General features: G+C 29.2%; 3 protein-coding genes across 3 annotated transcripts; 1 reads left to right on the top strand and 2 right to left on the bottom strand.

Annotated features, from left to right (window-relative positions):
* Window positions 1-476: 476 nt before the first annotated feature.
* LOC137828103 (protein ZINC INDUCED FACILITATOR-LIKE 1-like) lies at window positions 477-7,196 on the bottom strand. Its single transcript, XM_068634532.1, has 18 exons — window positions 7,126-7,196; window positions 6,786-6,989; window positions 5,864-5,904; window positions 5,233-5,293; window positions 5,047-5,149; window positions 4,859-4,961; window positions 4,661-4,714; window positions 4,513-4,575; window positions 4,237-4,286; window positions 4,031-4,106; window positions 3,648-3,836; window positions 3,436-3,523; window positions 2,876-2,961; window positions 2,675-2,782; window positions 2,518-2,562; window positions 2,346-2,434; window positions 1,837-1,880; window positions 477-800 (listed from the first exon to the last, which is right to left on the bottom strand). The coding sequence occupies exons 2-18, from the start codon at window positions 6,946-6,948 to the stop codon at window positions 688-690; spliced, it is 1,476 nt and encodes a 491-aa protein (XP_068490633.1). The 5' UTR covers window positions 6,949-6,989; window positions 7,126-7,196; the 3' UTR covers window positions 477-687.
* Window positions 7,197-12,866: 5,670 nt separating this feature from the next.
* Window positions 12,867-21,408, bottom strand: LOC137809458 (protein ZINC INDUCED FACILITATOR-LIKE 1-like). Its single transcript, XM_068610569.1, has 17 exons — window positions 21,249-21,408; window positions 20,514-20,554; window positions 20,190-20,250; window positions 19,996-20,098; window positions 19,805-19,907; window positions 19,600-19,653; window positions 19,450-19,512; window positions 17,097-17,146; window positions 16,920-16,995; window positions 16,628-16,813; window positions 16,414-16,501; window positions 15,393-15,478; window positions 15,196-15,303; window positions 15,061-15,105; window positions 14,551-14,639; window positions 13,642-13,685; window positions 12,867-12,976 (listed from the first exon to the last, which is right to left on the bottom strand). Exons 1-17 carry the CDS (start codon window positions 21,406-21,408, stop codon window positions 12,867-12,869), a joined length of 1,467 nt encoding a protein of 488 aa, XP_068466670.1.
* A 1,365-nt stretch (window positions 21,409-22,773) lies between these two features.
* On the top strand, window positions 22,774-23,778 carry LOC137809450 (uncharacterized). The gene has a single exon (XM_068610560.1). The coding sequence runs from the start codon at window positions 22,774-22,776 to the stop codon at window positions 23,776-23,778; it is 1,005 nt and encodes a 334-aa protein (XP_068466661.1).
* Window positions 23,779-24,945: the final 1,167 nt, after the last annotated feature.

Here is a 24,945-nt window from a genome sequence, read left to right as displayed (position 1 = left end):
TTAAAGACCATTTTAAAAATTAAAAAAATTTAAAGTTTCTAAATTAGTTTCCATTATTATTAAAAGGTTTTTAAATTGGTATCTAATTAGCTACCAATGTTTTTCTACCAAATTTAGAATCCAAATAATTGGTAGTTAAAACTTTGGTAGTTAATTAGAGACCAATTTATAAACTATTTAATAATAATAGAAATAACCTTTGAAACAATTTTTTGGTTAATCCCTAAAATGATCTCTAATTTAGTTACTATCACAACTAATTAATTTTGATATCTAAAATTAGTTTTTATTTCATGATTTTCTTGTATTGTATTAATGGTTAAAAATAACATTATATCACTGTATAAATTATATATTATAAACCTAAACTATATATATATTTGACATATCATAAAGGAACTTGGACCATTAAAATAATAGTGTCATACAAAGTATTTTTTGAAATATTAAATAATCATTATCATATATCAAATCTTCTTATCAAAATTGTCCCATTTATTAAAATAATATAAATGATCTAAAAAAATCTTCTAAGCAATAAAATACCAAAATTTTAGAATAACCATATTATCAATGTTAATCTAGGTTTGATAATCATTGTGTTCAAGATAAAAAGGTTGATGCTACCTATGATAGACAACAATGTCTCACAGATTCAGTAAATGTCTTTAGCAAAATTGATTGAAATCAGCTTAACTGATTCGTTTGTGTTTTCCTCTTTTCGACAAGGAAAGGTTTGAAAGTCATTAGTGTTCCAAGTGCTACAACTGTGTTCAGGATAAAGAACACCATCTGAGTGCCTGCAATTAGATTTACAACAATAAGTAAATAAACTACCAAGAAATCACTCATTTTAATATCTAAAAAAATTATTAAATAAAAATTATTTTTAAAATAAATATAATTAATTGTTATATTCATTAGATATTAAATAAATTATTGATATCTAAATTATAAATAATTTTTAAATTATATTTAATTAGTTATTAAAATTTTAACTATCAATTATTTAGATTTTAAAATTTATGATTTTATTAAAATCAGAATATATTTGGATGGATCTTTTCATAAACTTCATTCAACATAGAAAAATATGAAGAAAAATTAAAATGTGTTTTTACATAAACTAAAATTAATTTATACTTAAAAAAATTTCTTGAAGCCTCCACAAGAAAATCATGAAATAGAAACCAATTTTTAGATACCAAAATAATTAGTTGCAATAATAACTAAATTGGATACCATTTTAGAAACTAAAAAAAAATTGGTTTCTAAATTAGTTTTTATTATTGTTAAATAATTTTTAAATTGGTATCTAATTAGCAACCAAGGTTTTAACTACCAATTATTTAGTTTCTATGCTAATTAGATATCAATTTAGAAACTATTTAACAATAATATAAACTAATTTAGAAACCAATTTTTTTTTTTAGTTTTTAAAATGGTCTCCAATTTATAATTATTTTGGTATATAAAAATTGGTTTCTATTTCATGATTTCCTTGTAATAATATAATTTTTTAATTATTTTATATTTTTAAATTGTGTATAAAATAAGTTTAAATGCAAAAACTCATCTAAACAAACCCTAAAATTTCGTGTCATTTATCTTAAAAAAATAAGTCAATGTAATTGATGTCATTTAATTTTGTTTTCAATCAATGTGGAACCACTAATCCAACCAAAAAAATATCTCAAGCATGTTTATACTTAACTCAATCTTAGAAATGGAGAAGGACCAACAAATACTATTATTGCCATTTAAATTAGGCAAATGATTACCATTTGAAGTATGTAAAACAGAAAACAAGACAAATATATTAGTTGAACATCATACCTGGGAGGAATGAAGCATCCATTCGCTTCTGTGACAAAGTTAATCTGCATCACCATCATCATGTAAGAAAATTGGAAATCATTTTCATTTTACTTAATCTCACAAAATCAACTTATAAGTCTAACTCAATCTTACAAAATCAACTCATAAATTCAGGTTTGCATCCATATATATAAAAATAAATCAGTTTTATCTCTAGTTGACGAAGAATCTCCAACGGTGTCTAATCAAATTAATTAGTTTTCTTAATCTTCCTGATTTAGTTAAAACAATTTTATATTTAAAGATGAAGAAATATATAAAATTAATAGTTAGGAGTGAAATAACCATATTATAAAGGAACTTGGCATGAAGTATCAGGCACACATGAATTAAGTTATCTAAGTTAGTATGTGATATATGAAAATACCAGAACATTAAAATGCAAGTGTCATAACAAGGATCTTCTGTCATATTAGAAAATACTTGAAAATCAAACAAAAAGCTGAAGAAATCATAGGAACACTCACAATGCACCACCTCCAGCAGGGCCAATAGCTTTGAAAAGAGACAAGCCTGTCATAGAAATGCCATTAGCTGCACCCCTTTGGTATTGTTCCTGTTTCCCAAATGAAAGTTATCATCATCAATATATAACTAGTCTCAACCATTGCTGAGAAACTAAGGCCAATGAAACTTTACCACTGCTCGGTTTTGTAGAAGTAACAGACAAGTTGTAATGGTCACCTAAATCCAATGAAAGAGTACAATGAATCAAGGTTTGTAACATAAGAGAAACTCTTCAGAATCAGTTAAACTGGTCTCTAGGGGTTTAGTGAATCAAATTAGGTGCCCTTACAGCCAGAATATTCTTCAGAATTGAAGCAATACTTATCAGTATGAACATTGCTAAGCCTGATAAGTATCCTATGAAGGTGTAGCTTTGCAGAAGTGGAATGGTTAGTATCTGCATATGGGACCAAAGTAACATGACATATTAAAAGTAACAAAATATGAAATGTTGAAATGAAATAGTTGCAGCAATTTGATGAAAGCTAACCCCTGAGATGCGGGCAATTCCAATAGGTCCACTAGCTTTTCGCACATATGGATAGATAGTAAGTTGGTAAATGATAACTGCAAGACCTGAACATTTGAGAAGTCAGTAACTGTTCATAGTATCAATAACAATAGGACAACAATGATCAACACTAAATGTAAAATTTCTCTGCATCTTTGTCGTTGTGAAACCCAACTAAGAGCAATTGTTATCATGTCAGAACTAATGTTGTGTTTGGATCCAGTGATGTACTGTTCCTAAAGACGGAAAGACGAGTGAATACGTGTTGCTCAAATGGTTTGGAGATCCTACATCGACTATAGATATGGATAAATTATGGTATATAAGTGAGCATAAGCCTTAATTTTTCAATTGATTTTATAAGATTGTGTTTGATTTTAAAATCCATTGTATTTTTGTAGATTTGTTGAACTCTTTTGTATATTTTCACTAGAACTTTATTTTAGAACTTGAACATGAGCTAATTTTAACTTAGGATATATGGAAACATGATATATGCCTAAAAATAATGTCATTTTCTGTTGTTTCCAGAGAAGTACCTGATATTGAAAGAACATTACCAACATCGTTAGTTGTAAAGTTCAAACCCCCCAGTCTTTGAGGACTCACAGTCCATAAGGAGAAAACCTAAAGAAAACAGGATGAATGAATGTTGTTCACTTAAAAATGCACAGATAAAAGAAGGAAAATAAAAACAAAAGGAGATGCATCATAGGGCATTTTAAGCCTCATTAAGTACCAGTGAATATACCTCATGATAAGCACCATCATGAAGGGAGAAAACACAAAAGATAATGATAGATGACATTAAGGGCCAGTTCAAGAAGAGTTTCTCCTTCTTTTGAATTGTCTTGTCTATACCAACCACTCTGTTTCCAACTTCTAAAGCTTCAACATTGTCTATGGATTCATTGCTACATTTATGATTGTGAAGTGTTTCCTGCATATATTTTAAACAGTGATACTGATTTAGGAGACATACTAGACAATATAAAGAACCAAGACACTGAGCTGAAAATATCATACAGAAATGGTTCTGCATTATAAATTGTCATCATAAAATTGTAAAGTATATGGTCACAAAACATAAAAAAGATAGATACATCTGGTTAAGTCAGAATCTAAGATACTAACCGGAATCCAAATACAGCCAACAGCTACAACAAAAGCAAATGCTGATATTATAAAGTTGGGGAAGAAGTAAGCAAACCTGCAGAATGATTTGTGGTTTTGCAAATAAAAATCAGCACACCATTAAAGGGTAAAATCATAGAAAAACAAAACAAAGGAAAATTGAATACTTCACTTTCTTAAATTAAAAGCAGGAGAAGTCGACTTACTTATCCCAGAAGGAATTCTTTGGAAATATATGTGGATACTTCTCCACTGGCTACAATGACATTTTTCCAAAAGTGTTTAGAGAACATAGATGAGCACATAAATTTAAGCCACATCTCCTTGCATGCACCCTCAAATTAAACTAAAGTACTAATGTAAAAGGCCACTTTCTTTTCAAGATGGAAAATGGATTGTTAATCCTCAATCAAACAAGAATTTCAGGTATCAATTCTATGAACATACACAAAATCCAGATGTCAATGAATATAGATAGTAACCTGAGCCAAATAACCTCCCAATGCTGGGCCAATGATTAAACCTGCGCCCCAAGATGCAGTAACCTAAAAATAAATCACACTTTGAATTATTGTTGTGGAAATGGTTTTCTAAGGGTTAGTAGTATAAAAGAGTTGGTGATGCTTTTACACTTGAGACTCCTAGAGCTTGGTATTCTTCTCGAACAAGTTCAGTAGCATAGGCCTGTTAAATAGAGCAGTTAGGCAAATAGATGTAAATAGAAGTTTGAACAAGTTATATATCCAACTGCACACACATTCAAAATTTGTATCCATGTTGGGGGATGAACATGGAAGTTCTAACTATTAGAAGTTAAAAATATGATACCGTCACTGGTCCAAGCAAACCACTAAAACATCCCAGAAGAAATCTCATCATAACTGCCATCCAAAAACTGGTACTAAGGCCAAATAGTGTGTTGAAAAGGACACTGAAATTGAGTAATCGTTGACAATTTGATAAGGTGAAAAACTTAACTTACAAAAAGCATTCAATTCATTGACAGATATACTTACATTGCAATAATCCCTATCATTATAACAGGCTTTCGACCATATCGATCAGCTATAATTCCCCACAGGACAGATGTCAAACATCTTCCAAACATGAAAGCAGAACCTACAGCATTTTTTAACAAACATGCATCACTAATAATTATCTTGAAGGAATTGTTGGAAGAGTTAAAAAAAAATGGAACTTACCCACATAACCAGCATAAAAACTAATATCAGCTTCTGTTTTTGCAATGTTAAAATCCCTTACCTGGAAAAAGGAATGTTGTATTATTTTGAGAATGAACATTACTAATCATAACAGATTTAACTAATGGCCACTCTAAAGGGTTGAAATCTCATCAAATAGAACACCCTAACAGCCTATATTTACTTTTCAAGAATTCTTGATTTATTGCTATACAAAATTGTACAATTAATGAAATAAATACAAGGAATAAATTAGGAATCATAGTAGAAAGTATTTTGAAATATATGAAAAACTGACAATCAGGCTGGTTCTGCTAACATCCAATTAACAAATCTGATTAATAAAAGTTATTATGACGAGTCACTATTAATTAATAAAAGTTAATATATGAAGTTTTGAATTGATTATAACACTCTAAATTAAAATATCATTACTCTGTCCCATATCAGATGTGAGCATATATGGAACACAGATACACCTAAAACCATGAAAATTTCACTGATTTGGAATTAACATTTCTTATCTTCATTCTTTCATAATTATGTCACAATCAAACTATATAGATCATGATCAATTCTTTTGTAATAATGCAAAGGTAGCAACATAAACCCAGTAGATAGTTAAACTCACCATGAAATAAAGGTATGAAAAAAGAGACGAAATAGGCATAGCTGTACAGAAAAAATTAAAGTGACATCAGAAAAGGATGCAGTTTCAACTAATTGAGAAAGACAGAAAAAAGGAAAATGTTAAACGTCCATCAAAAAGGTACAGAGATTACTGAAACAGAAAGAAACAAAAAGAAAAGAAAGATAGAGAAAGTGTTAGGATAGTAGTAAGGAGTGGAATAAAAACCAAGAATAACCAAAATCTGTGCAAGAGAGAAGAGAGGAGATTGGTTACATTCTTTTGAAAAATCCTAACCACTTCTTTTGATGCATTATACTAATTTTCTTTTATGCATTTCCAAAAGCTTTACAAGATGAATTTGAAGTGTAGAAAGTGACATTAATTCCAATAACCTTCCACTGATCTCAATGTGAAACTAACTGTTAACTGTTGTAAAAACTAAATAGCTACACTAAAGGTTATTCTTCTCAAATCACTCATACATCATAACTACACATCAATATTCCCCTCATTAAAATTTCTCTGACCTGGAGAGGAAAAGAGGGAAAATACTGTTAAGTTTCTTCACCAATTCCCCAGGTAGCAGTTGTAGGACAGTGAGACCAAGAATAAGCAAATAGGTAGCACATGCATGGCTACATTTTAACACACATCTATCAAATAAAGCATGAGTTTGGAGCATTGCACAAGGTAAAGAAAATGGAGGAAAATAATGAGTTACTTGAGTTGAAGAAAGGCTTTCTATAAGATGCAGAAGATCTGCTTCTTTTTTTATTTCTTTCTCCATGAAATAGTTACAAAGAAGTTTACTCAAAATCCAAACAGCAGAATGTCATTCTTACTCAGAACAGTTTGGAAAAAGCAAATAGAACAAGCAACTGGTATAGAAATGAAGATACTCAGAACAGAGTGAAATGCTCACAAGCACACAGCACCACCATCCATATTATGAATAGATTTTTGAAGGGTACACCCTGTCCCTCACTCAACTCTTTGGCTTTGTCCACTTTGCAACCAGGGCAATTCTCGAAGTACTTCTTCCTCTCCAACAATGGCTTTTCAACATTATCTCCTTCCATGTTCATGTGATAACCCCACCACTTGTTTCACTCAGGTCCCTTCTTTCCTACACCATTTTGCATGCATCATTCATTCAAACCCAGAAAAGATGATCAGAAATTATGTCAAGTGATTACATTTGCTTTGAAGCACAAAATGGAAATGAAAATAAGAAGAAACAGAGGAGGAGCAAAGAAACGTACACGAAACAAAACAGAACATCAATTACGAGGTTTGCCACGCGTTTACAACATGAGTCAGCGGTAAGGTGATGGACTTGTCTGAAGAGTATGTCTTATGTGAAGTCCTTCAAATCTTTCAAATTGGTCATAAGTTAAAATTGAAAAAATATTTAACCAAAAAATATAGGTTAATTTTTATTTTTTTATAAAAATTTTCATGATAGACATTATTATCCAACTTGACATATCAGCTAAGTTAACACAAGTAGCAACAATCATCTGTCATCACATAAAAAAGTATTACTAAAAAAAATAATACACAAATATGGAGGGACTAAACCAAAACTTATATGTTAACAAAAACGGTACATAGGTAGACTATACCTGTTCGTAAAGAATTCTAAGAACCAACTAGAATGGAAGTCTATTATACTAGTAATATGAATAAATCTAAATTAGCCAACCAATCAGCACACAATTAATTATATAATTATTAATTATCAAAATACTCCAACTTATATTTTAAGATGATGAATAGTTTAGTTTAATTTTTAAATGAAAACAATCACAAAACAAAAACAAAGTAAATACAATCAATAATATTTTAAAAATGGTGTTGAAATATTTTTTGACTAGCACATTTAAAATGTAAAATTGTATTAAACAAGTTTGTAATATTTAAAATTGGATTCACAAGTAAAACTAAACCTACTTTGTAATATTAACTCTGACTTTGTTACCAGTGTTTTACTTATTTAATTATTTCTTTATTTCTAAACTTGTTGTAATTAAAATAATGACCATTTCAATTACAAGTTGGATATTTTAAAGATCAAGTTAAGAATGCAAACTGGGATACATAATTATACGACAAATAGTTGGAGACAAATAATCAATTAATTATGCTAACAATCATAATTAACTATGTAATTTTGACATCATTAATTGTTTAATTTAGCATAAGTTATTAAGCAATCATAATTTATCATGTGTCTTTATCATTGAAATCTGCTCCATGTGTGTGATGTTGAAGGTACTGACACAACAAATTTGAAAGACCTCAATCATACAAAATTGTAACACAGTTGAATTATAAGTGTGGACTGTTTTCTTCAGAGAATACTATTCTCACACCCCTTTCTCTTTCCTCATAGCACCATTTTTTCTTAAATCAATAAATTAAAAAGATGAATATTAAGCATTTTTTCATACCTACTAAAAAAAAACACAAAATCCAAAACAAAGCTTAAAAGAGTTAATTTTGTCACCCTACATGTGTATCATATTAGTACAAAGTTCAAGCTTTTAAGATATGCCTTTAGATATTAGACTCCATGCTAAAATAACAAATGCATGTATTTAGGGATTTTTTTTTATCAAATTAGTGTATTTTAAAAGAAAATTTTCACTTCGAAATGTAAACAATTACAAAGTTTCAGATAGATAATACAAGCCAATTAGGCAAAATGTTGAATGTATGTTACTGTATTAGAACCACATTATCTATGTAAAAGGGTTAGTACACTTTATCATTTAGATAGTGTAATGTAAAAGTCTCACATTGTATAAAATGTGAAAGAAAAAATACTTTATAAAGTATTGACAAGGTTGTTGGTCTGCTAAGTTAAGTAACTAAAGTTTGTAACTTAAGTGAAGGCATAAAGGTGATTGAGCAACTCTTTTAGGATGATTCTTTGTCTAGAATATTATTGCAGGGTCCTTTATTAACATCACTTTTAGAAAAAAAAAAAAAAAAAGACTTTTAATATTCATTAGATCTTACATTCTAATATAAAAATTAGGATATGTTACACATCAATTCAAAAACATATTAACACATACAAATATTGACTGTTACAACCCTTAACAGAAGCAAAAGTATAAAACATAGAAATGACTTATTACTTTGATTATTGTCAATAATTGCTATAGTATATCTATCAGTGAAAAAAATGTGGAAAATGATGTAATCAAACATGTATTAAATCGATTGTCACATAAACAATGCAATATATCCCCTTTTACATCAGCTTTAACCTTGCCTAATGTAAAAGTTTCAGTATTACATTATTATGTCTCAACCATTTTAATATATTGTGTTTTTTTTAATTGGGACTTGTTTTTATGCCTTTTTCCAACGTATTACTGTAAATTATCGTACCATATTATATCTTAGTTATTCATGATAAATTTTGTTAATTGTGTCTAAACACAATGACTCTTCATCTGGCAAAAAAAAAAGTAGGACATAAATATTAGTTTTTATATCTTTTCATAATAAAGTGTGTTTTATCTTATTACATATTTCCAATAATTAACAATATTAGTCGTCGATGTAGACTGTACTCTCTCACATGGATTTTTAACTTATGTGGTAGCAAGTCTGTCGCAGACATCATGCATGTATTACGTCTTATAAGTGGTGGCAAGCTTTCAGACACATCTCAATCCAATTATACGTATTCCATAACATAAATGTCCAACTAGTGTTATCAACAATCTTAGCGGTTCGTCAGAGGTTTATAAAGACTAAGATCTTCCTTTAACTGTCGGATGTGGGTCTTGAAAAGGAAAGATGATTGAAGAAGTAATGCGGAGTAGCAAGAAAGTTGCAACAAAGCATTTACGAGATTAACATAAAAAAAAAACTACTTTTGCATGCCACAAACTCAAACATAAAATCATTTACAATATTAACAAAAACAACACTTTTTATTGCTTATTTAGGATTAATATTTCTTCTTCCTCTCAATTGTAATCTAAGATATATTCTTTAAAACTATTTAAATTTAAACATGTCTAAAATAAAATTCCTATGTACTAATCGTCAGGGCAAAATTTAATATAACAAATACTTTACAATATACAATTCTCTAATCATAAAAATTTATTTTTTTCCTAATTGTACTCTTTATTCCTCTCCATTTCCAATTCATTTTCACCACTGCATAGTTCATTTACGAGATCATTATAGTCATTACCACCAAAAAAAATAAAGGTGATTTTAAAATCAAACATAATAAATATAAATAAATAAATAAATAGGTATCGGTCAAATATGCATACACTTTTAAGCATGTATCTATTTCTGTTATGTATATTTGTAGGTGGTTTTGGTATAAAGGTTGAGACACTCTGAAATATATTTTTGATAAAAAAAATTAATAAACATAAATATTTTAAAGTAATTTGACATATAAATTACAATCTACAATAGTTATTTAATAAATTAGTTGATTTATCATTTTCTAGAAAACCAAAATTTTAAATGAAATTTTATATTAATGTTTATTCATTATATTTCTTCTTTCTTCTTTGATTAAAAATATTTCACATAGTCCTAAAGTCACATACAATAAAAAAATTATTGATATCTAAAGTAATTTTTATTATTATGTAAATTTATAAAGTAGTTTTTAAATTGGTATCTAACAAATTAACTACGAAAGTTTTATCTACTAATTACTTTATATTCTAAATTAATTTTTAAATATGCGTAATTAACAATTAATAATATAAAAGAATTATTACTACGGAAACTAACTTACAAACTTTTTTTTTTACAAAATGAAGAACTTGTTTTAAACTAGAGAAAAATATGTCTCTTATTATAACTGAATTAATAAATAAGAGTCTAGTTTAAAATATTATTAGCTAAAACTTTGATAGCTAATTTATAATTTTTTATTAATAATAGAAATTACTTTAAATGCCAATAATTTTTTAATTTCTAAAATATTATCTAATTTAGTCAATATAGTGACAATAAATATGGATGTCTCAATTCCAAACTAACTTTGACAACCCAAGTTAACCATTGTTGATTCAAGACTGCATTTGCGAAAGCTTTGCTTAAGGGCAAGCAAAGAGCTAAGGTAGGGGGAGTTGATAAGGGTGAAATTGTAGTAGAAATCATAGACCAATAAACATGCAATTTATGTAGAAATTGTGAAAAACATGTCAAAAGCTCTTCAACTCCAGTTGCACTTAGAGACAAAGAAGAAAATAGGATACATGCAGAAATCTAAAGGAAAAGGCTAAAAACCAAGCAAACAAAGATGGAGAAAAAAAGATTAAATCTTCCTAATGCATGAAGAATGACTTAGCGGATTAAGTCCAAAGAAAAAAATACATGAAGAACAGTCAAAACGCTGAGCGCATCTGCATACGTTGAGGGGATCAAGGCCAAAATAGTCAAAGACATACAAAGATCAAAAGGTTGAGTGAATTACAAAGGGTTGAGCGAAATAACATCCTTAATAATGAAGAATGCTCAAATTCGTTCGGAAAGAGCTTGAGCCAACCTGTACCAAGTTTCGGAACAAAGGAATTTCGCTTGAAGCCTAAGCCAAGCCAATTTTGCTTCATGGTTAAGAAAGGTCAGAGCTGGGTTGGGCTTGAAGTGAATCATAGACAAATCTTTAACTTTGGTAATCCCAAAAAGCCCAAAAAATGGACTTAAATCCCAAATATTGCTTAATGATGACGAATGCTAATCCATTGAGCAAATTAGCCTACCCTGAACGAATGATGAATAGTTTTAAATCTCATTAAAAAATCCTATAAATACAAATCTTAAGAAAATGTTTAAAAACATCGAAGCCTTGAAAAACAAAAGTTAATTAATTATTATATTAATTAAATTAGATATTATTTTACAAACTAAAATATTATTAATATTAAAAATTAATTTCAATTTAATGATTTTTTTATAATAATAAAATTAAAAAAACGAGATCTTCCTATCCATAAGATGAGGTTGGTGGAGGTGGGTTCTTTCTTTTCTTCTATCATGCATACGTTTTGATGTTATCTTTATGCCCTTTTTGTATGCAAGTGGGGCCCACGGTTATTTGCTTGAATTTGGCTCATTAGATTGCATGCAACTGAAATTGGAGTGTCCATGCTTTTTATATTTCATTTTATTCCTTCATCTATCACTTGCATTAACGGTACTTTTTTATTTTTACCAATTTCATATGTTTTTCTGTCATACAAAATATAAAAATATATTTTTATTCTTTTTTGTCACTTTCATAAAGTAATTTTTTTATTATTTACTTCGAACATTGAAAAAAAACTTACAGATTACATAATCTAAAAGTTAAAAAAAAACTTCTGAATTATATAATCCTGAACCTAATCATGCATATGAGAAAATGCTTATGAATTATGTAATCCAGAAGTTGATTACGAATTTGAAAAGAGATTTCTGAATTACGTAATTTTTAGAAATACAAAATTTATGGAGGTGAGAGAATAACCTATAGAGGTGTATGAAGAAACAGTTTTTTCATATTATTTTTACTTTTACACCATGAGTTTGTTCTAAAATTTGGGCCACGGTTTCTAGGCCCCTTTTTGTGTTTTATATTTTTGTTATTCGCACCCCAAATTTTGAAAAAGAATCCATGTGCTCTAAATATCATGATTAAAAACATTGATTTTGTTATGTAAAGATAAAAGATAAAAAAAAAACAAGGATAATGAAATTTACAAAAAGTTGTATATGAAGAACTCAGTTACATAGACAAGTTAGTTATATCGATCCAAGTAAAATAGTTAGACTAATTGCATAGAAAACAAACTATAGTAATAAGCTTAAAACAATTACTTTAAAACCATAAATAATAACATTGAGTATCATAATATACACTCACAAGTTTGAATAAGCTCATCCTAAAGATTATTCATCACTTTTACACATTTATATATTCCTTTTTCCATTACAAACATGATGCACTTAGTTACCATCACTTCCCTCAAGAATGATCTGTGTGCATTTTCTTTTTTTCAACAAGGAATGGTTTGAACATCATGAGTAATCCAAGTGCTTCAACTATGTTCAAGACAAAAAACACCATATGTGTGCCTGCAAATAAATGTATATCAGTAAGCTCCTTGTAATATAATGCAACTAGTTAAAGAACCAATGACCTCAATAACTATATTCACATTGAATATAGTTTAGCTATAAAATAGTTTATACTCAAGCAGAGCTAAAGCTTAGATAAAGAATTCACATTTGATTTGATCCAACATTTGCATTTTGCTTTATTCTTCAACACCATTAAATTAATAGAAATGTAAGGTATAAGGTTTAGGGTTTAGGATTTAGGGTTTAGAGTTTAGGGTTTACTACTAAAAGTTTATTAAATAAAAACCAATTTAATAGTTTTTAAATTTATATCTAATTGATTACCAAGGTTTTAACTACCAGTTATTTAGATTCTAAATTTGGTAGAAAAATCTTGATAGCTAATTAGATATTTAGAAACTATTTATCATTAACAAAAACTATTTTAGAAACCAATAATTTTTTTAGTCTCTAAATAATATCTAATTTAGTCAATATAATAACTAATTATTTTTTGTTTATAAAATTGGATTTTATTCAATGATTTTCTTGAAGTAACGGATTAAACTTAACATATTTTATGCTTTCTGAATGTGAAAAGAAGACCTTTTGACATTTGAAGTTAGGCAAAGAGTGTTCCCATCTGTCATATATTAAACAAAAACCAGAATAGAATATACCTGGGAGGAATGAAGCATCCATCCTCTTTTGTGACCAAGTTAATCTGCATTCATCATCATATAAGAAAATTGTAGATAAAAAGTATGTGAATAAAAAACTCTACTAGTGAAATAATATTCAACCATAGATCATCATATAAGAAAACTGGAGATAGAATGTATGTGAATAAAAACCTTTACTAATGAATTAATTTTCAACTGTTCAAGTGTCTAAGTGGAGTGGGGTATGTTTGGATAAACTTTTCAATAAAAACTTTTAAAAGAGAAATAAGAAGAAAAAATCAAATGTGTTTCTTTTTTAAGTTAATCCGAATGAATCATTGACTAAGTTAATATGCATGAGCTATACAATCATATAACAAAATTATTAAATAGTAAATAATTTTTAGATACCAAAATAATTAGTTGCAATAGTAACTAAATTAAAGATCATTTTAGAAACTAAATAAAAATTGGTTTTTAAATTAGTTTCTAAATAGATATCTAATTAGCTACCAAGGTTTCAACTACCAATTATTTAAATTCTAAATTTGGTAGCAAAAACCTTAGTTGTTAATTAGATACCAATTTAGAAATCATTTAACAATAATATAAACTAATTTAGAAACCAACAATTTTTAGTCCTTAAAATGGTCTCTAATTTAGTTACTATATCAACTGATTATTTTTTCTCTCTAAAATTGTTTTCTATTTCATGATTTTCTTGTAGTGAATGGAGTTAACTGAAACTTAAAGATTTTTGCAAACTTTTCATGAAAATTTCTATAATATTAACTGATTGATTATAAAAATCCAAAAAAACAATCAAATTTTTTGAAATGTTAATCCCAAAGTAGAGATCTACATTAATATTTTTTTTAACTGAGAGGTAAGTCAAACAAAAGTGGAAGAAATAATTGGAAAACTTACACTGCACCACCTGTAACAGGGCCAATAGCATTGAATAGAGACATGCCTGTCATAACAATTCCATTAGCTGCACCTCTTTGGTGTTGTTCCTGTTTTCCAAATCAACATGTTAGGTATGTTACAATTTCATCAACAACAACCCTCCAAAATTTTATCAGGGATTTTTATCATGATGGGGTTATTTATTTTTTTTTTTTACCAAAATGGGGTCTGTTTAAAAAAAATTACAAATTTAGGCAAGTTGTGTCAATTTGTCACGACTTCATATGCACAAATCGTCCCAATTTGATACGACTCTGTCATGTCATACTGAAGTCGTACCAACTTGGCATGGCAGAGTCGTGTTTAATTAGAACGATTTATGCATATGAAGTCGTGCCAAATTGACACAACTTGTCTAAATTTTTAATTTTTTTTAAACATATTGCATTTTGATAAAAAAAATAAAAAATAACCCATCATAATAAAAAAAGCTTTTATAAGAGGACAAAGAATTATCCAAAAATTTACCACTGCTCGATTTTGCAGAAGGAGCAAACCAGTTATAATGGTGATCTAAATCCAATAAAAACAGTAGAATCAGTCAAATTTGTAGCAAACAAAAACTTTTCTAAATGAAGTGAATGATTATAGAGGTGAACTTACAGAAAAAATATTCTTTAGGATTGAAAGAATACTTAACACTACGTATAGTGCTAAGCCTGAGAACAATGTTATGAAGGGGTAGCTTTGCAAAAGAGGTATGGATAAAATCTGCATATGGGACAAAAGGCCATATTTCAAATAACAAAAAAAATGAAATGTTGAAATGAAATAATTGGCACAATCACATGAAAACTCACAGATGAGATGCGAGCAAGCGAAATAGGTCCACTTGCTTTTTCCACAGATGGATATATGGTAAGTTGGTAAATGATAAGTGCAAGACCTAAACATTTGAGAAGTTAGTGAATAATATCTGTCATGCAATAGGTGTTTTACATGTATGTTAAGTATATAACGAAAGTAATAAATTTTATATGGTTCAAGTGGTACTGTATCAAACTAATCATCATGCACACTTGTCTTCTTCATGCTTTCTTCTTTGTAAAGAAAAAGATAAAAAAAAAACATTAAACCTTGTTGTTAAAGTTACACCATTATAGAGATAATAAGAAGAAAAATTTAAATATGGCACGTTAGGAAGAAGGTCGTCTTTGAAGGTTGATTAACAAATAATTTAAAGACTTTTTCTTTAGTTCAATTGAAGGTTTGGTTTTGGATATCATCTAAAATCCCATTTGCTTGTTTTTCTTATTCAGATTACTGTCTTAGACCTTTGGGTTGCCTACGTCCGATTTAGTTTTGGTTTTAGCTTGTTGGTTTAGGGTTTATGAGAATTTTGGTAGAGTAGTTTGGTAAGCTTTAGAGTTCTTTAAATGATTTTTTATTGGTTGACTATTTTTAGTAAGTTGTATAATAAGGGTTGATTCACTCATAAAATATTTCATGTTTATTTATTTATTATTGTTGATAATATAAAGAGAGAGGGGGTGAGAGAAAAGGAAGGAGAGGCATAAAAATATGAGCTATCATATTAAGTCAAATTTGACCAACCAATATATAATCTAATTCGTAACTTTTTCATATAAAAATAATTTTGATCATATATGCTCAAAAAGATATGATACTTGAGATGGCTATAAAATTTTATATATATCAAAATATACTTATGTGAAGTTTGTTAAGCCAAGTGAATAAAAATTTAGCAAGACCAATAAAAAGAGAAAAACATTCTCAAGCAATTGTTATGTGGCTTCATGTAAAATCATAAAATTTGAGTCCACCAATAATAAGAACTTATTGTATGTTCCAGAGATGCACCTGATATTGAAAGAACATTACCAACATTATCAGTTGTAAAGTTTAAACCACCAAACCTTTGAGGAGAAACAGCCCATAAGGAGAAAACCTAAAGAAAACAGTATGGAAGAATGTTGTTCAGTTAAAAATACATGGAAAAAAAGTAGGAAATATCCAAACAAGATATATAAGGACATGCAAAGAAAATTTCTAACCTCATTATTAAGTATCTTACCTCTAGATAAGTAATATCATGAAGTGAGAAAATGCAATATGCAATGATAGATGACATTAAGGGCCAATTAAGGAAGAGGTTTTCATTTTTTTGGATATTTTCTTTGTCAGCCCCATTGTTTCCATTTTCTAAAGCTTTGGCATCTTCCATGGATTCATCACTGTAATTGTGGTTGTGAAGTGTTTCCTGCAGGCATTTTAGCATTTAAGGGTTTTTCATGATAAAAATGGCATCATTGAAATGTTAGACTAAAATCCACAATACACAGAGAGGATAAAAAAATTTCATTTACTGGAATCCAGATGCAGCCAATTGCTACTACAAATGCAAGTGCTGATATTACAAAGTTGGGTAGGAAGTATGGAAACCTGCACAATAATTCATGTTTGGGAAAATGAAAATTAGCACATCATTAAATGATAGAAGGGTAGAAAGACAAAGATGAAAATTGAATCAGAAGACAACTTACTTATCCCAAAAGCTATCCTTTGGAAATATATGAGGGTACTTTTCTACTGGCTGTAATGAAAATTTTCCCAAAGATTAGAAAATGGCTGAAGAATTGTTTCAAGCATCTATGTTCCTCAACCAAATACAGAATTTCAGGTGTCAATCTTCTCAAATCACCATAAAGTCTTTCAATTCAAAATAATTGTTACTATTAAAAATAAAGAAAAAAAACATAGGATTAATTTCCCTTGTGTAAAAATACACACATATGATTGTTTATTTATAGATGAAAATAATAACAGACTAACATAGTAGAATAACAGAAACTATGAGTTAAGTCCATTACATTTAACATCTCAAGTTGGTGCATATGTACAAAACTTGTTACAAAAATATAATCAATTCTAGGTGCCAATAAAAATTTAGTGAAAATATTTTTTAGCTGATCATTCAAATTAACAAATGTAGTCTTGATGTCTCACATGATACAATACTTTCTCAAATGAAATGACCATCAATCTCAATATGTTTTGTCCTTTCATGAAAGACAAGATTTGAGCTAATATGAGGAGTGATTGATTATCACATATGAGTGACCTCTCCAAATTGTAAATTTTGTAAGTATATATTTAAGCCAAATAAACAAATTCACAAGTAGCTGAGATTATAGCTCTATATTATGCTTCAACACTAGATCTTGCTACAACATTTTATTTCTTACTCTTTCAAGAAATAAGATTATAATCACCAATAGAAACACTATCTGAGAGTGGATCTTCTATGAAACGGAGTTCCTGTCCAATCATCATCTGAATAACATACAACTCTAGTATGATTATTGTGACTATATAACAAGCTTTTTCATCTGATATCCTAATGAAAAAGGAATTTACTCACAACACTAACTGCAAATGAAATATCAGGACGAGTAACAGTAAAATAGTTTAAGTTTCCAACTACTCTTTTGTACTTCTTAAAGTCTAAGGGATGTTTCCTCTAACTAGGTAAGAATTTGACATTAGGATACATATGTGTGTTAATAGATTTTGAATTCACTAATTCAATTTCCTCCAAAATATCTAATGCATACTTCATTTGAGAGATAACAATATCATTGTTGGATTGTGTTATCTCAATCTCCAAGAAATATTTGAGTTTGAGAAGATCAGGTTTAACCATCAGAGCTGGAAGAGGAGGAGGATATGACACTAGAAGATAGTATTTCGATGGATGATAGAAAGTCTTACGTGAATATTTAGGTACACTAGACACAACAAGAGGATAAACAACAACCGAAATATGTACTTGATCAAATGGAGACATGTGTGAAGAAGATAAAGACTTAAAATAAAAGAACTCGTAGTGAATGTGTCATCAATAGAGATGAAACAACAGTTAAGAGAGGATGAGAAACATTTATATCCTTTTTTAGATCTAGTGAACCCTAAAAAAAACACATTTGGTGTGACCTAGAAAATAATTATCAAGATCGGACAAAAATTGTGAAGAAAACATGTAGACCCAAAAACTTTAAGTGGTAAGGGATGAAGAGGTTCATGAGGAAACAAAATAAATTGAGGAATTTTATTCTCTAAAATCGAAGATGGCATACAATTAATTAGATAATGCACTAAGAATAACATCACCATGAATTAAAAGAGTGTGAGTAGTGTCAAGAAGATGCCTATTCTTCACCCAACCACACCATTTTGTTGAGGGGTATAAACACAAGAGGTTTGGTAAAGAATTCCAAAATTTCATAAAAGTGGTAAAAGAATGACAAAGATACTCTCGAGCATTATGAGTGTGGTTTGAATAAAAACTCCAATTTGATTATTAATTTCTTTATAAAAATATTGAAATATAGAAAATAACTCAAAATGAGTTTTCATCGAAAATAACAAGTACATAATCATAAATAAAAGTAACAAAATACTGAAACCCTAAATTAAACTTAACACGACTTGGTCTCCAAAATGTCAGAGTGCCCTAAGACAAAAGGGAACAAAACACGTTGTGAGCCACGATTAAGACAATAATTACGAATTTGTTTACCTAAATGACACAACTCACAAGACAAACTAAACACTTTGGACAAACATGAAAGAAGGTGAGTCGAACAATGTTCTTACCGACTCAATTGGCTGTAGCAATGAAGTAGTGGTGACAATTGATAGAAAACACCAGTAAACATTCATGAAAAAGCATTAAACTCTAATCCTATATTATAGATATAAAGATAAATATAAAATTTATTACCCTTATATAAAATATAATTGTTTATTTACAAATAAAAATAATAACAAAATAAAAAAACAAAACAGAAACTATGAACAAATATATACTAACTTGATATGGAAAAGAGATATTACCTGAGACAAATAGCCTCCCAATGCTGGGCCAACTATTAAACCTATGCCCCAAGCTGCACTTACCTAAACCCAAATCACAAATTCAATTATTCAATTACTAGTATCCAAATGCAGTTCTAAGAACCACTTAAAGGAGCTGGTGATGCTTACGGTTGAGAGTCCAAGAGTTTGGTGTTCTTCTCGAAAAAGTTCAGAGGCATAGGCCTGTTCAACAATGGAGTTAGGAAAATAAATGCAGGATGAAAACTTGAATGAGATTGAACAAATTAAATGTGCACAAATTCAAAACTGGTATCTAATAGTACTTGTGGATGAAACATGAAATTGCTAACTGTTAGAGTTAAAAATATGATACCCTCACTGGTCCAAGCAAACAATTTAAACTTCCCAGAAGAAACCTCACGATAACAGCCATCCAAAAACTTGTGCTAAGGCCAAATAGTGTGTTGAAAATGACGCTGAGATCAAGTATAAGCATTGATAACTATGAGAAACTTCAAACCAAATCTTAAAGAAAGCATGCAATTCCTTGAAATATATACTTACACTGACATAATTCCAATTGTTATAACAGGTTTTCGACCAATGCGATCAGCTACAGTTCCCCAAAATAAAGATGTCAAACATCTGCCAAGCATAAATGCAGAACCTGCAACATTTTGTATCATGCACACATCACAAATCAATAGCTTACAACAATTCAAGACTTCAAAAAATGGAAATACTAAAAGTAATCTTACCCACGTAACCAGCATAAGAACTAATATCAGCTTCTGTTTTCGCAATATTAAAATCCCTTACCTGAAAATTTTCTTATTAATTACTCAGAATGACTTAGATTGAACATTATGCAGTTCTTGAGAGTTGAACTCATTCATATATTTGGCAGATTTCTTTCTAAATTATCTTTATTATTATAAACAATGACTTGATACTTAAATTCATTTTTCAGTTGTAATGATAAATAAATAAAAACTTAAAATTTAACTTCTAGTACTAGAAATAGATAACTATATATGTACTGAGAGAAGTTGCAGCAAAGCCTTCTTGATGGTTAAACTCACCATGAAATAGAGGAATGGAAAGAGAGATGATATTGGCAATGCTGTACAGAAGAGAAGAAAGTGATATCAGATAGGACAAAAAGCAACTGATTCAACCAAAAAACTGACAACAGTAAAACACTGATTTTCATTCAAAACACTGAAATCTAAACTTCCATAAAATATTTGAGCATTCAACATAAATATGAAGCAATCATCTCAATTCAATCATACTGTTCTCCTTCAAGAAAAGAAAAAGGATGAACCGAAGTTTGGATGTGTATGAGTTGCACTTCGATTTCACAGACTACCAATATGAGATTTTCCAACACAACACCACAAAAGTTCCAACAAGAAAACTGTTGTTTTCGAATATACAGTAACAAGAAAACACAGAACTTCTATTGACTTGAAGATTCTATACAGTAAGTTCCTCAAATCCAGTGTCACTACCTTACCTATAAAGTCATCTATATATAACCTTCCATATACATAAACTCCTCAACATGTAAAATACAGGAAAACCGTTTTCATTAATTAGACACTCTAATCTGCTTCACCAATGCGTATTATGATGACAACTCTTGCGTAATATGCATGGACTAACAAATCTAATAAACTTAAGATAAGTTTTAAACGATTCTATACAATATTAACTTAAAAAGTGAACTTTTAAACGATTATGAGATAGGTTTCTAATAGATCCATGATCACAAAAAGATCCATCATCACAAAAAAAGAGTGTGAAATGCTTACCAGCACAAAGCACCAGCATCCACACGATTAAAAGCTTTGTGAAGGGTACACCTTGTCCCTCATTCAACTCGTTGGCTTTATCCACTTTACAACCAGGGCAGTTCTCGTAGTATTTCTTCTTCTTCTCCAACAATGGCTGATTAACATTCTCCTCTTTCATGTTTCTGACAGAACCCCAACACCCTTTTTCCTACACATTTTACATGCATGCATCATTCAAACCCAGTTTTATTTGAAGCACATAATGAAAACCAGACATAGGTTAGTTGAGGAAACGAACATACACACGACCAGAGCAGAAAAGCCTTGGACTTTGTCGTAGGTTTTGGAATGCAAGATGATCATCACCATTCCTTCTTTATCCAATATAAATAACTTGGAACTCTTATTATTATGGTAGTAAGAATTGTAACTGAGGTCAAAGAAATGAAACTTAAAATATTTAATATTTTAATTTTAAAATAAATAAGAGCATTTAATAACTCAAAATTAGTATTATAGAATATAATAATAATAATAATTTCTTAAGTAAAATACTTATTATTATTAATTGTTTAGGGTTTAATGGTATTCAACAAAGTCCACATATGAAGATATGAAGAATGAAAAGTTGATATGAAATTATTTAGAAAAATTTTGATACTTTATATGATGGGACGTGACGAATGTTCTTTTTTCAGACTGTGAACCAGAACGAGTTCCATCAGTATGAACAATTATTTGTGAGAATGATAGAGTGGTCCATTTGCTTTTATGTTTGTTTTCACTTTTATAGGATAAATTAATGATTTAGTCTTTAATCATTAAACAAGTGATCATTTGGTCTATACAAAAATTAAGGTTTTAATTCAGATCTTGAATATGGAAAAGTCATACTGTTGAAGCTTTATAAAAGTTTTTTTGATGAATTTTTTAACTTTAAATTTGTTATAGAGAAAAAGGGGTTGAGAAATCACTAAAAATAATTAATTGGCTTACTTAACAAATAATAAATATTTTTTGTATTAATAATATAACTCAATTAGCTCTTATTTACGAATAAAATGGTCACTTACTTGTTGTACAACTAAAATGAAATCTTATTTAAGAGGAATTATTATTTTTTACTTTATCATTTAATTACAAATTATTTATTCATTAATTGATTTATTTTTATAATAAATATTAAAGGATACGGATACCAGAGTTACAGAAGGATCCTAATATTATTTGGGAGTCTTTTCTAATTATAAGTTGTTTCTCTTTATAAAAAACAATAATTGAGTGTTTTTTCTAATTATCAGTTATTTCTCTTTATATAAAGGAATAACCTTTATTTTATCTTTGTGTGTTATGATTCTAGTATTTAATATTGATTATTTCCTTCTTTAGTAAAACCCTAGAATGAGTGTTTTTATTTGAATAATAAGAAAGAAGAGATATTCATTCTCACATCCTTTGTCTTCAATTTACTCTTTTGTTCATCTCTTCCCTTTTGTTCTATTTTGTAATATGATCATCAGAGCTCTGCTGGATACATTTATTCATGGGTGAAATTGATGATCCCTCACAAGATCTTAGTTCACCTTATCATGTTAGTTCATCAGATAATCCTTCCTTTCTTATTGTCCCTATTATTCTTGAGGGACCAAATTATCATCATTGGTCTCGTTCGTTTCAAATTAGCCTAATTTTAAAGAACAAAATAGGTTTCATTGATGGAACTATAGAAGCTCCTAATCGTACCAAATCATTGTTTCCAACATGGCAGAGAGCCAATATGTTGGTTGTTTCGTGGATTCTCAAGGCTATTTCTCAATCCATCGCGCAGAGCATCATCTGTATGGACAATGTCTTTGACATATGGAATGATTTAAAGGAAAGGTTCTCACAAGGAGACATGATTCGTATTTCTGATATCCAGGAGATGATTTCTTCTTTTAAACAAGGTGAGTTGACTATTACAAACTATTTCACTCAGTTAAAAATTCTTTGGGATGAACTTGATCTTTTTCGCCCGCTATCCGCTTCTTCATGTGCCTTTAAATGCAATACTTTTGTGAATGTTTCTAAATATAAAACACAAGACCAGATTATCAAATTTCTAAGGGGACTAAATGATAATTATTCGACTGTGAGAACTCAAATTTTATTGATGGACCCTTTGCCATCCTTGAATAAAGTTTGCTCTCTTGTTACACAACAAGAGAGGCAAATATTTGGTGATCAATCCAAGGCAATGATTGCTACTAGCAAAGGAGGTTACAAAAACAATGCTACAACCTATGGCAGAGGTGCTGGATACGGAAGAGGAAGCAATGGAAGAGGATATACTTCCAAAATTTGTAGTCATTGTGGAAGGACAGGGCATACCATTGAGACATGTTATAAAAAGCATGGCTTTCCACCTCATTTCAAGTTCAAAAATCAGAATCATGATCAAAGTCATAGTAATGCAGTTTTTCAGAATACAAATTTCAATAATAATGAGAAGAATCATGAAGGTTCAAAGTCAGAAGTGGAGTCTCAACAAATTGGGTTTTACTCCTGAGCAGTATCAAACATTGTTAGCTCTTTTACAACAGACCAAATCCAGTGGCAATGCTTCTAATCAAGTCTCTATTATTCCCTCCAATCCCTCCAATCAAACAGGTAATAATTTTATTTCTTCTTTTAGTTCTTGGATTATTGATAGTGGTGTTATTGATCACATTTGTTCATCTTTAACTTATTTCACTTCATATCATCAAATTGATCTTATTTATGTCAAATTACCAAATGGAAATCAAGTCATTGCCAATTATTCTGGAAGTGTTTTTCTTAATCAAAATCATGTCATAGACAATGTTTTGTACATTCCTTGCTTCAATTTTAATCTTCTTTCCGTAGCAAAATTAATTGATAAACTATCTTGTGTTCTTACCTTTGACTTTAATGGTTGTCACATTCATGACAAAATGACAATGAAGATGATTGGAATCGCTAAGACGCAAGATAGACTTTATATACTCAGGATCCCATCTTACCAGAAATTTCAAATTAAACCCCTTGAATGTACACACACCATCAATACTGTTAATGTCAGTGCTAGTGATCTAGAAACCCTTTGGAATTTTCGATTAGGTCATATTTCAAATAAATGTATTGATGTTATCAAGAATAAATTTCCTTTTGTTAAATATAACAAATCTTTTGTTTGTGATGTTTGTCATTTTGCAAAGCAAAAAAGACTTTTTTTTCCTATTAGTACATCTAAATCAAAAAATGTTTTGATTTGATTCATGTAGATGTTTGGGGACCATACTCAATACCATCAATTCATGGTCATAAATATTTTTTGACCATAATTGATGACTATTCGAGGTAGACATGGATTTTTCTTTTGAAACAAAAATTTGAAGTTGTTAAGGTTTTGGAAAATTTTGTTATTTTTGTTCAAACACAGTTTGAGACAACAATAAAAATAATAAGAAGTGATAATGGAACTGAATTTTTCATGACTAATTTTGTTGTCAGTAAAGGAATAATACATCAAACATCATGTGTCAATACTCCACAACAAAATAGTATAGTTGAAAGGAAACATGGTCATTTATTAGATGTAGCAAGAACTCTTATGATACAATCTCATTTACCCAAAATTTATTGGTCATATTCTGTGATACATGCTGCGCATATTATAAACATGCTTCCCACACATGTTTTAAACTATTATTCT

This window comes from Phaseolus vulgaris, chromosome 11 (genome assembly GCF_000499845.2).
Source record: "Phaseolus vulgaris cultivar G19833 chromosome 11, P. vulgaris v2.0, whole genome shotgun sequence".
Taxonomy (NCBI): domain Eukaryota; kingdom Viridiplantae; phylum Streptophyta; class Magnoliopsida; order Fabales; family Fabaceae; genus Phaseolus; species Phaseolus vulgaris.
This window is presented reverse-complemented; position numbering and strand designations above follow the sequence as displayed.